This window comes from Pteropus alecto, unplaced genomic scaffold (genome assembly GCF_000325575.1).
Source record: "Pteropus alecto unplaced genomic scaffold, ASM32557v1 scaffold86, whole genome shotgun sequence".
Classification (NCBI taxonomy): domain Eukaryota; kingdom Metazoa; phylum Chordata; class Mammalia; order Chiroptera; family Pteropodidae; genus Pteropus; species Pteropus alecto.
This window is the reverse complement of record NW_006442109.1, coordinates 20,487,723-20,500,513: the sequence shown is the minus strand read 5'-3', so window position 1 is coordinate 20,500,513 and position 12,791 is coordinate 20,487,723. Positions and strand designations below refer to the sequence as shown.

The window sequence follows — 12,791 nt, the reverse complement described above, 5'->3', positions numbered from 1 at the left end:
CCCATTCATATACACACCTTGCTCAGCTGCAGAAGAGCTCTGATAGGAAGGAAATATAAGGAGGAGGAAGAGATGGAGGAGGGGGAAGAAAGAGAAGAAAAGAAAATTTGGAAAAAATTTAAAATAAAAAAGAAACATACTACAGAAAAATGCCCACCAGATGAGAAGTCACAAGACCTACTTTCAGTCCTGACTGGTCCCCATTTTTAATCATCTGAACCAGAACTGAAGTTTTTCCATCCAATTGCTAAACAAATTAAATGCCATGTTCTATGTAAAGAAAGGAGCTTTATTTTTCTAAAAAAAATTATTTTTACTATACTAATACAGACATTCAAATAATTGTTAGTTAATTCTGGAGTACTTGAAAACAGCTTATTCTCAATGCTTTTAAACCAAATCTGTTCTTCATAGAATCCAAAAGGTCATTTCTAGTTCAAGGCAAAATTATAACTGGATCAGTGCATTCGAAACTAAGATATTAAAATGAGATAGTGTACAGTGTGGGTTTATAATGCCGAAGGGCCAAATAATCAGTGTCACAGGCAGGCATCCCATATCAGGTAAATTGAGTCATTTTGGGAAATTAAATAGTAAAGATTTTCTTTGTTGCGATATAAAAATGTAGGCTAGAGTAAGAAGATTAGTATGTCTATACCAGAAAAGCCAAAATGAGAACTATATATAATCAAATATAAAGTCAAAGATGACAGAAGAACATCTGACAAGTTTAAATTTCATAACAAAGCCACCAGGAACAACTACATATTCTTTGATCCAGATGAAATAGTGAAATAGTATTGGAAGAAAATGATCCCAGCAGCTCTGCGAAGGATGAACTGAAGTGATCAGATGAATGTCAGGAAAACCAGCTTGGAAGCCATCATGTTAAACAATACAAATGTTGCTATAAGGTGGTAACTAAGGACAAGAAAAGGGGTAAATCTGATAGACGACACAGAGAGTCAGCTAGACTCTGATGATGACAGGTTGGATTAGGCAGGTGGAAAAAGATATGAAAATGATTCCAAGAACCTGGTCACAGATGACCTACAGCATAACCACACCTAGGAAGCAATCATAGTTCACGCATTGACTTTTCCAGACTGCATCTGAATCTGTTTAGCGCTACACCAGCTCCAAAGTGAAACACCGTTCCACTTTAGATGTGAACAGAAATCCACCACCACGCTAGTGTGGAAATACCCCATAACCCAAGGTTCCAGATTTGTTTCTTCATGGAGGAAGCCTGCTATTCTAACCCTGAGGAACTTTTTCCCCAACTACACAACTGGGGGAAAGGGAAAATTTTCTCTCTATACCTCAAATATTCTCTACACATTTGAAGTTCAAGCTCAATACTATACAGATCTTTTAGGTCATATGTACACAAAACACAGATGATACCATTGATAAAGTGTAACAACACATGTCAAGCCAATTATATTTTTAAAGGGTTCATTCTAAATTGGAACAAAGCCAAGTTAATTACATTTAAAAATTAAAATGACCAAAAAGCAATCTTATAAGTTATTTTTAATGTATCACACTGACAGACAAATTCTGTTCCAGAATGCACTACTACATGATTCTGCAGTTTTGCTGGAGCTTTTCTTATTTCTGCAGCTTTAAAAACATGTTGTTGGATAGCAGACATCAGATCAAAGTGATTCCCATGTCTAAAAAAGCATACCATTATGCTATTTCCAATTTTATCAAGCAGAATGATTATTAATACAACGTGTTTTTAATCGAGGTCTCATTGCCTACAGTTCCTTCTAAGGAGGTCCATGTATAAATTTCACACGCGAAAAAAGGAACTCATGGTAATCCACACGAGTCTATCTACCGGTAAAAACTCTAGGGTTTGAATTAGCTATACTAACAACATCCCATTCTCAAAAAGGACTGATCCATCCACGCTCATTGAGAAGCATGTCTATTTCACCTAGATTTTAAAGAAGTTCTAACACGTTATCGTTTACATACACTTTACTCGCACAAACACCACGATCATAAAATTTTCACATTGCTTTAGCTTAAAAACAAACCGGCCTACCTTGCAAACGGATTAAAATATAACCTAGGAAGGCTACCAAACTGTGACCTCGTGATAAATAAGAGCCCTCCCAGACACTGTCACGTGAACCCTTCCATTCTAAATTGTTCAGGGGCAGAAAATGAATTTTTCTGTTTTCTTGTTGGAATTAAGATTCTGCATTTTTGTAGATAAAGAGGGTTGGGTCGGCTTTAAAGCCGCAGCAGGCTCCAGTCTCCTCGCTGCCCTAACACTGCAGGCAGAGGGAGCCAAGCGCAGCAGAATCGCCTCCACGCTCCGAGACAAGACCAAGTCACTTCGTCTCCACGCCAGGAGCAGGTGCGAAACCGACGCTCTGGGGTTTCAGCGGTTTGCAACCATCTTCCTTCACCGCAGACCCGGGGCCGCCCTAAGAGAGGAACCTTCTAGTCTAGTCACTCCCAGGGCCCGTTTGCTGAGGGTGGACAGTGAGGTGGATTCCTAAGCCTTTCCCCTAACGGGTTATTTCCTACACCGCAAGACTCACATTCCCACGCCGCCACCACCACCAGCACCACCCCCCTTAACTGGGCTGCAGAGGGAAAGCGGGTAGGGCCCAACAACATCTCGCAGCCCCCGAGGGAGGCGTGGGCCCGGGACAAGGGATCTCGGGCCCCACCTCCGGACCCCAGTCTCTCCCCCTTGGGCTCCCGGACGCTGCTCACCGTAAAAGGGACATCTCCGACGCTGCCCACAGAGTAGCAGTTGTCTCCAGGATTGACCGCACCGGTGAGGACCTGATGCAGATGCATGTCCGGGGCCCGGGCTGGCCAGGAGAATGCACGAGAGGCTCGATGAGCCTCGCGCCCGGCCCTCCTCCGGCCGCGAAAGCGCTTCCCCCTCCGACTATCTCGGGACCCACCGCGCGGTGGCTCCGGCTTATCGCTTCGTCGCTCTTTTTCCTTCCCCCCTCCTCGTCCCTGCCATGCGAGCTCTTCAACCGCCGCCGCCGCCCGGATCGCCGCTCAGCTGCGGAAATGCCCGGATGCTCCCACTGCCGGCAGCACCCGCGCACAAATGCGGGAGGAGGGCAAGGGTGCGTGCGAGGCGGGGGAGCGCCCGGGCGGACGCGCGAGCCGGGCGCGTGCAGGAAAGGACGCTCCGCCCGAGGGAGATGGGCGGTGCGCGCGCCCACCCGGCGGGGTGCGACGGCCGAGTGGGAGGGTAAACCCCTCCTCCCGCCGCTAAGCTCTTAGCTCAGTCTTTCTCCCCCCGCCCCTCCATTTGCGCGTGCGCGCGCAGTGGTTTCCAGGGCAATTGCGCGCGTCGTGCGGGGACCCTTGGCCCTGGATTGCGCGCGCAGTCGTGCGGGAGTTCCCTCGGAGCCTCGGGACTGCGGCCGCTAGGGGCGGGGCGGGGCGGGGCGGAGCGGGGCGAGGGTGGGACAAAGGCGGGGCGAGGGCCCCTCCCAGCCACGCAGCTGTCCACCTCCAGGGAAACGCCACGGGTCTGTTTTGCTGAGTGTTTAATACACTCCCATGTACACGGTGTGAGAGTGCAGTTCACCTCAGTAGGACACTCGACACCACCTCGGGAAATCTTAAGATTCCTTAGGGCTTTTTTAAAGTACAGTATATATTTTATTTCACGTAAACAATAAAGGCATCTTGAAACTGAAGAAGCCATACTCTCCTGACAGTAAATTATTTTTCTCCCACTTTTTGTCACAGTTGTTCTAGACAGTGAAAGGGTCCCCTAGGGACGGGTGACTCATCTCGACTTTTTCATGCGTGATGTCATGGATTCATAGACTTGCTTGATTTTTCCAGACTGCTAAACTTTGGTTGATACAGAGATTAGATCTCTGCTCCAGGTCAATTGATCACAAATTTTTGAGCCTATACTGCATATAAATCAATGGGACAAGGAAGTAGAAGGGATGTCAAGGCACAACTATTTACAAAACCACTCAGAAAGCCAAGTGTTATAATTGAGACACAAAAGTCTATGCACTGCGAAAAAGGAAAAATACTTTTGACTTAAGGGGAAGGTAGTGTTATGGAGACGCTGGGTAGAATTTTGGCAGGCTGAGATGGACAAGAAACGCTGCATTCAAATAGAGAAAGATTAAAGATACAAAATGACAGGATGTGTAAGAGGAACAAAGATTAGATTGAGGTTTGAGGTAGACATATAGAGTAGAGAAAGGAAATGGTAGTTAAGGAGATAAAGGTATCCAAGAGGTAATTTGTGGCCTTCCTGAAGGTGGAGAGTCTTGAATGTTCCACTAAGATACTCAGATTTCATTCAGCATGCAATGTATGTGTATTGTGGGAGGGGTTGGAGGAGGGAGGAGGTCCATCAAATGTTTATACAATTAAAACTGCTTTAGGAAGATGACTTTGTGTAGTACTGTGAAGGATAGTTTAGGAGAGTAGTGTAGATTGGAGGCAAAGGCCTGGCAGAAGTTGGTAATGTGTTCAGTGGAAAGGAGAAGGAGGAGTCAAAAATAATCCCAATGACCTAGGGCATTGTCCTTCTCACTCAGTGACCTAACTGTCCCCTGTCATCCAGGCTAAAAATCACAGAGCTACTGTTGGCTCTTTTCTCTCTTTTGTGTCTACATCTAAGGATCTCTTTTTGAAATCCTTAATTCATGCCCCTCATCATCCCCACTGCCATTTACCTTTATTTCTGACCTCATAATTTCTCATTTATTTATTTTTATTTTTTATTATTAATTTAATTTTTTATGATGACATTGGTTAATGAAATCCAGTAAGTTTCCATTTCTCATTTAATTATCATAATAGCCTCCTAACTAGTCTGACTGCCTTCCATCTCTTACTCTCCAATTCATCCACTACAGTGCAGCCAAAGAAACATTGTAAAAGAAAAATTCCTCTGCTTGAAATCCCCACACCCTACAGGTTAAAGTCTAAACTCCTTAGCTGGGCTGACAAACCTGTTCATTCTGGTTTCCACCTAATCTTGTCATCTCAGGCTATTCACTCAGCCACTCTGCTCCAGCCCCACTGAGCTATTTGCTGTTTCTAGAGCATGCTGTGTTCTTTTATGCTTCCTTGTCTTGGTTTATGCTCTCTGCTCTGTCTGAAATGCCCTTCATCCCCTTCTTGACCTGACAAACCACAATTTAGTTTAGAAGTCACCTATTCAGTACGTGTTTCCTTGTCTACTCTCAAATATCTGAGGCTTCCTCCTCTTGAAACGCACATATCACATAGCAATCTAAGTATTGGTTTATGTCTGTTTCTTCTACTAGGGTTTTAGATATTTCAAGTTGAGTTCAGTATCTTATTTTCCTATTTCCACCGTGCCTGAATCATAGCACTTTGCTGTCATACAAGATTTGAATGTGAATAAGAGCACCCAATTTTGCAAGAAAAAATTATGAGGTAAAAGTGCATTTCATTATACTTGTATTTGTGTTTATGACAGTATTTAAATGATTTTAAGTGGTTTCGTGGAGGGAAGTATCACATGCTCAAGTTAATATGGTAGCTATGTACAATATATTGGGTTCTGGGAAATCACAGGTTCTGTGTATTTAATTATATACTACTAACCATGAATAAAGGTATCTTAGCCACATAGCTAAAAGAAATATATAGTGAAAATATAGCAGACAACAAAATATGCACACAGACACGTGCACAAATGATGGGTAAATGAAGCCCCATGCTATGCATTAAGTGCCATGAAGGCAAATATAGGTACTAGTATCTTGGTACTAGCAGCTTAAAAGCAAGCCACAGTATCAAATAAATTTGAGAGTATTCCTCTGTATACAGCATATATCAGTAAAAAATAGTATAAAGCAAGCAATTAAATACAATAAACTTAAATGAATTCTTTTACAAGAAGTTATAATATGTATACACAAACATTTCAATGAAAACTGGAACAAAACATACAGCAGAATAATAAATTTGAAGAAATTTTAATATCATGCTCATACTTAAATATTTTACTAAATATTAATACACATTGAATAATAAGAAAAAATGAATATGTGTTATTGAAACTAGTGTTTTCATGAATGGTAGCTATGTAACAAGAACTGAATACTATTTCTATTTGTCATAAAGATTTTACTCTTTACCCTCAAAACTTAAATATTTTCAAAGCTTGAAAACTTTCGCTACTATTGGATTCTAGATTAATCTCTTAATCTTCAACCTTCACTGCATTAAAAACTAGATTGTCAAGATCATTAATTCCACATTATTTAAACCATTTTACAACTGGCTCTCATTTTACAGCATTCCATGAAGTTTTGACCCATTCACACAGTTATGAAATTGTAAGCCTTCTCCTTCTTTTGGTATCAACTCAAAAAATCAGAAGCCTGCATTCACCTGTTCCTCTTGTCCCTCATGAATCCTTTAAACGACTTCTTGATAGTGGCATCTCAAGGTTGCAACTGATTAGTTCGTCTCCTGGAATTATAGGCAAGACTTTTGTTTTCTGATCTGATCAATCAAAACTCATTCCAGACTAATATGGCAAACTTTCTTAGAAGCCCACCCAAGTAGAACAGCTGAACCACGTTTTAACTGGTCCACAATTTCATTTCTTCCTTGTTCATCCAACCTTTTGGATGGACCTAAAAATAAAGTGAGGATTCTTTCTTCTGATCTGGAAATGGCTTGTTTTTATTAGAAAAAGTATCAGTTCTTGTGTCATTAACAAAACATATCAATACAACTATGAGGTATAATTTCTCATGTCTACAAGGGTTTAGTAGTAATACACGTTGTACCTTTGGGGTTGGGTTAAATGGAACATTGCATGTCAGAGGAACTTAGTTTCCCAGTAGTAATCACATACCCATGTGTACTAGTTATCTGTTATTGAGTAACAAATTACCCCAAAACTTAGTGGCTAAAATCAATAGTAAACATTTACTATCTCACAGTTTTTGTGGATCAAGAATTTAGTAGTAACTTAGCGAGGAGGCTTTAGTTCAGTGTCTCTCTTAAGATTGCAGTCAAAATGTCAACTAGATACTAAATAAAAGAAACAGAAGGTCACATATTGTGTGATTCTGTTTAGATTAATTTTCATGAATAGGCAAATCTATAGACACAGAAAATAGGTGAGTGGTTGTCTGGGGCTGGTGGTAAAATGGGAAGCAACTGCTAATGGGCATGAGGTTTCTTTGGGCACAATGGAAATATTCTAAAATTAGATTGTGGTCATGGCTGCCCAAATCTGTAAATTTACTAGAAATCAATGAATTGTACTTAGTGAATTTCATAGTGAATAAACTATAACCTCAATGAAGCTATCTAAAAAAAAAGATCTGCTTCCAAGATGGCACGCTCTCATGGCCGACAAGTTTATACTGATGGTTGGATGGAGGCCTCAGTTTCTCACTATGTGGTCCTCTCTATAGTGCAGCATGAGTATCCTCAAAACATAACAGCTGTCTCCCCTAAGAGTGAGTGATTCAAAAGAGAGACCAAGGTAGGAACTGCAATGTCTTTTATAACCCAGCCCCAGCCTTACTTCCATCATATTTTATTGAATACACAGGCCAGCCATAATTAAGTGTGAGAGAATATTTCTCAAGAGAGTGAATACCAGGGAATGAAAATCATCAGGGGCCATCTTGGAGGCTGACTAGCATACCACAGAACTCAAGAATTTTATCTTCAAGCATCAAGGGGCACTGTTTAGGTCATTCTTGTTCTTACCTACAGAAGTAACTGGCATTTCTACTCATAAATCTATTGTACCATCATACTGATCTTTATTTTTCTGTTGTTATCAGTTCTTTATCAGTAAAATATATGTTTTAAATATTGACTTTCCCAAGTGAATCCATTAGTTCATTTAAGGAGTTTAATACCCATGTTTTTAAATATTTCCTCTAGCTATGGAGACCTTACAGTTTTCTCACAGATGCCTAACAACTTAAGCTCTTTTCTTCAGTTGATAGCAATGAAAGCCCTGACTCCCTATTACCAGTTTATTTTGCAAAGTCTATTACACTAAGCCTGAAATTGATGTAATAGCAATGCCTTCATTGCTTTTGAGTTGTAAGCTATTGTGCTAATAATGTATTTTAATCTAAAATATCGAAGGAATGACCCCATTTCATTTATGTATTGCTATGTAACAAACCACTCTGAAAACTAGTGGCTTAAAACAGCAATGATTTATTTATTTCTTATGCTCTGTGGATTGGGTGGGGAGTTCCTCTGCTGGTTTCACTTGGGTTCACTCATGCAGCTGCATTCATCTAGAAGGGTTACCCGGGATAGAAGGTCCAAGATGGCCTCATGGCTGCCACTTGATGTTAACTGTGCACCGTGGTTCCCCCGCCATGTGGCTTCTCATCCTCCATAGCTTAGATTGGCTTTCATAGCAGTGTCAGGCCCAGTCTTGAAGGTTACACACAGAGTCACTTCTACTACAATGCCTTGGTCAAAACAAGTCACAGGATCAGAAAAGACTCAAAGCCTAGGGAAATAAATTCCATCCTTCAATGAACAGAAAAAGTCACCTTGCAAAGAGGTATAGGAGGAATTATAGCCATCTTTGCAAACAATCTTTATAACAGACCCAAACTCTACCTCTGATGATCACTATGACCTCGGATTTATTTTTGCTTTGTTTTAATTAAGAATACCATTTACAGGATGAAAAGTTGATATATTTTCTGAGATGTCTTTCTCTGCTAGAGGCAACATCAAATTACTAATTTCTTGATGACTACACCTCAGAATCTTAGCTATTTAATTCACCCCTTAAGCCTCAGCCTTTTTGTCTCTAATATAGATGCATTGAAAACAGGGCAATTTTTAAAACTTTTGTCAGGGGCAAGGATGGATCTTTATGAATCTTATAAGCAGATGAATAAAGTAAGTTTTGATCTAGTTGGATTCTTATTGCAGGCAAGGAAAGCAGCTACCAAAGTAACACTCTTGGACATGTTTGTGTCTTTCCACAATGCCAGGTTTATGGAGTGGAACATTCTCAGATAATCTAATCAAGTATCCATGCAGATTAACACACAACACAAAGAGAGGGGAAGTACAGAGTCTTATGGGACAGAGCAAAGAGATGAAAGTCCTTAGCGTCTCCAAAGCCAGCAGATTGGTTTGCGTCCCAAGCCAACTACATACAACAGGCAGAGGGTCAGGGCTTCAGCTCTCAGTGTACCTATTCATGATACTCTCCACCAAGCTTGAGCATTGTTTCTCTGAGGTGTTCAGCTTGTACGATCTTTATAAGGTGGAATCCTTTTGTTTATCAGCAGTCATGGCTTATGGACTGCAGTCTGGCTGACATTTCTGTGGTTTGGGGCGGTCCTGTCATACCCTAAGGGAGTTCCCATCATGTGAATTGGTTGTTTACCAGCTGACATTACTGTTATGACTCAAAATGAAATCTATTTTGTAAAGTCCAAAAAGTCCTCAATTCTTGATGCTTTATACAATTCTTTTGCTGCTAGGATCTGAGAAGACTGATCATCTTTGAGGAAATTGTAGCAAATGGTTCATATCTTTGCAGATACTATTTACAATTGTGCTATGAAAAGTAAGATATTCTACAAATATAACTGATTTCCTTAAATATCAATGTTTAGTGGTTTCATAAACCCATTTAAGTGAAAGGTTAAATAGGAAGTAATTTTTAAAAATATTTTGTCATTTAAATAATTATTACGTAGTAGACCAGATACAAGATGAACTGACACTTAATCTTTCCAACTTAATCTTTTGGTGTTTTTGACCTCTAAATATATGTTGTAACCACACTAAAGTGCTAGTAACTTCTTCGATCTTTCAAACCTCTGGAAATTCACTACTTCCCCTATACAGAAACTCCCTCACCACCATCACAGCACCACCACCACACCCTTTGCCTGAATAATTCTGCTCTTTCTTACAAATTCAGTTCAGAAGACCCCATCTCTGGAGAGCTTCACCCAGTGTGAATTAGATCTCTTTGTTGTGCATGCCTACATGTATTCCCTTCTCTTTTTCTCTCTAGAAAGCCGGGACTGGGTCTTGACAATTGCCAATTGCCTTCTCTATTATCTGTTTTCTGCTCAATAAGATCTCCAGTTTTTAGCTGGTAAATAAATGCCCAAAATAAAATCTACATTTCCCAGCTTACCATGTTGCTATTTGGTCATTGACTAAATTCTGACAAATCAGATGTTAACCGAAGATGATATATACAGCAGTTTCTGGAAATTTTCCTCAAAAGATAACTATCATACCCTTTACGCTGTCAATGAAAAGAGACTGAATCTCTGAAAATTTCGAAAGCAGTTTTTTGGGTCTTGCTGAGTACTATAGTCTGAGAGCAGAGCTTCAAAAAGCCTTAAAACAGAGCTTTAACTCTGGGAAAATGAGGAGCACTTACACAGGCAAGTAACAGAGGGAAATACTCAGCCTCTCTGACTCCCTCTTGTCCAAGCCTGCTGTGTCTCAACGGACTTCAGGCTAAGACCTCCTGCTTTAGACATGGTAATCGTTAGAGGAATTCTTCTTGGGGGCTTGAGGTTTTACAAAAGCAGCCCCTCTTGTTTTTCTTTCCCTTGACATAAAAGAAGCCTGAACTCTGTACTTTCTTAAGATGGATTTGAGGATTAGGGCTCCCATTTTCTCCATTGGCCCTTTCTTGATCAATAAACTTTTCCTTATTCAAATTCTGACATTTTGAGTTTAAGCATTTCTTAGAGTCCACTGGGCACACAAACTTTGGACCAGTAATAGGCAGAGGACTAAGTGAAGAAAAATACATGTGATGCATCAAAAGTCTCAATTTGGGTACATACATTTCAATGATTAAGTTGTACATCAAATGAAAGAAATGTATAGGAAAGATAAAGTTGGGTCATTGTGCCCCCTGGCACCAGGAATTCTGGGGATAGGGTATGGAAACAATTATACTACTTTGAAACTCCTTCAGGTGAATTTTTATCAGGATGTAGAAAGAACAGGCACTGTTTTCTGTAATTATTGATCTTTAGTGTAGGCCGTTTTGTGCCTGCGGTTTTCTCTTTAACAGTTACTAAAGCTAAATATGGCCTGCTAAGTAAACAGACCATTCTGTGCCTCTGGAGAAATAAATTAGTTTTGCTGGCATAGTGCATAAGAAAAAATTTTAAATTGGGAGTAATAAATTAATCTGGTCCTTGACTTAGAGAATATAATGAATTTACTATTGTTAAAGAGAAAAACCACAGGCCCAAAATGGTGTCGTTACCGTTACCGTTTGGGGTCGATTTGAATTCCTGCGTCCCCTCCCCAGCAGCATGGAGGGAGTAACAATGCAGAAGTGCACTTAGCATTTTTCCTTGGTTCTTCACTGCTGATGCAGCTAAGAATTACAGGTCAGTGAGGTTTAGAAAAAGATTTCTTAAAGGTATATTTTAAAAGGAGATGGGTCACGGTAAGGAAGGCTGTAGTCCTATGGAATTGGGGAGGTGAAGAGATACAACAGTACACTCCAAGGTAGGAACAGGTTCTCAGAGAAGAGGGCTGTAACAACCCAGAAATGGGAAGAGCTATATTATATTAGGGCTGAGATGGGTGGTTATGAAGGTGTTCATAAGCGATTGACACATGAGGTCATTTTGATTGACATTTGGCTGCTATATAACTCTTTGCCTAATGTGCATGTGCTTACCTAGAATTCAGTCTGTTATCATTAGATTCACAAACTTCCAGGCATATACATGGTATTATGATGATGGTATTATGAGGTTGAGGTTGTGGGCAGGTTAGGCTAGTACGTTCTCCGTAGGTGTCTGTGGCCAGATTAAATCAACTATAGGTTTATGGCCCTCCAGTCCTTTGTCTCCCAGGATGCAGGAAGGATTCTTTAACTACCAATGGGGTGTTCTTTGTTCAGTCTCTGGTTGGGCTTCCATTCCTTTGTTCTCCTGCTGCTCATGTCTGACTACCTAACAGTATCACTTGTGCTAAAAGCCCATGATACCAAACCTAGATTTATTACCTCATCTAATTGCAGTTTCAGTCTCTCCCAGACACATAATCTTAGTCAACCAGTCTGGAATTTTCAGTTTAAATACCAGTAAGGTAATTCGTTACTTGGGCCCTCTCCATCCCTCCTCCCAAACCTGTAGAAAGAAGAGGCAATCTGCACAATCCTTTCTTTTGTTAATAGCTCCCTTGTCCCACCCTTCTTCCTCTGTGCAAAACCTTCCATTTTGCACAACCCCTTAGAGTACTTTTCTAGATTGCTAGAGAGGATGCTGCCTGATTTATGAATCGCTTAATAAAGCCAATTAAGTCTCCAAATTTACGACGTTTAATTTTATTTTCTAACACTATGTTCTTCTGTTCTGGTTGCTGAGAGAAAAATTAATTATGCAAATAACCAGGCACTATGGTATTGAGATTACCAAGTACTGTACAGTACACTGGGCTAAGACTGTCAGAAGACTGGGCCCCATAACACCACACTCCTAAAGAGAAGTGAGAGGGGACAGGAATCAGCACTTCTTGATGGTGTCCCCTCCTTTGTGAAAGAATTCGTATCTGGGTGCAGAAACAAGAAGGAAAGTTCAGGGCAGTTTGGATCCAATGGTGATGGTAGTGATGGTATGTAGTTGCCTGTGTGTGAGTAGGGAGGGTACAACGTGAATTAGGTGTTAACAAAAAAAACCAAAGTTCTTACTTGACTTTCTTTCTGATCTAGTTCTAAAGGTTTCAAGCACATTTATGTGGGCATATTCCTGTGACCATGTATAAAGCAAGATTATAAA

The 12,791-nt window shown here is 40.6% G+C and overlaps 1 protein-coding gene across 1 annotated transcript in view; it reads right to left on the bottom strand.

The window, feature by feature from the left end:
• Positions 1–3,370, bottom strand: part of DMXL2 (Dmx like 2) — a 109,179-nt gene extending 105,809 nt beyond the window's left edge. The window contains 1 exon segment of the mRNA XM_025038842.1: positions 2,743–3,370. Coding sequence (XP_024894610.1) covers positions 2,743–2,829 — 87 coding nt within the window. The 5' untranslated portion in view covers positions 2,830–3,370.
• Between the last annotated feature and the right edge of the window lie 9,421 nt (positions 3,371–12,791).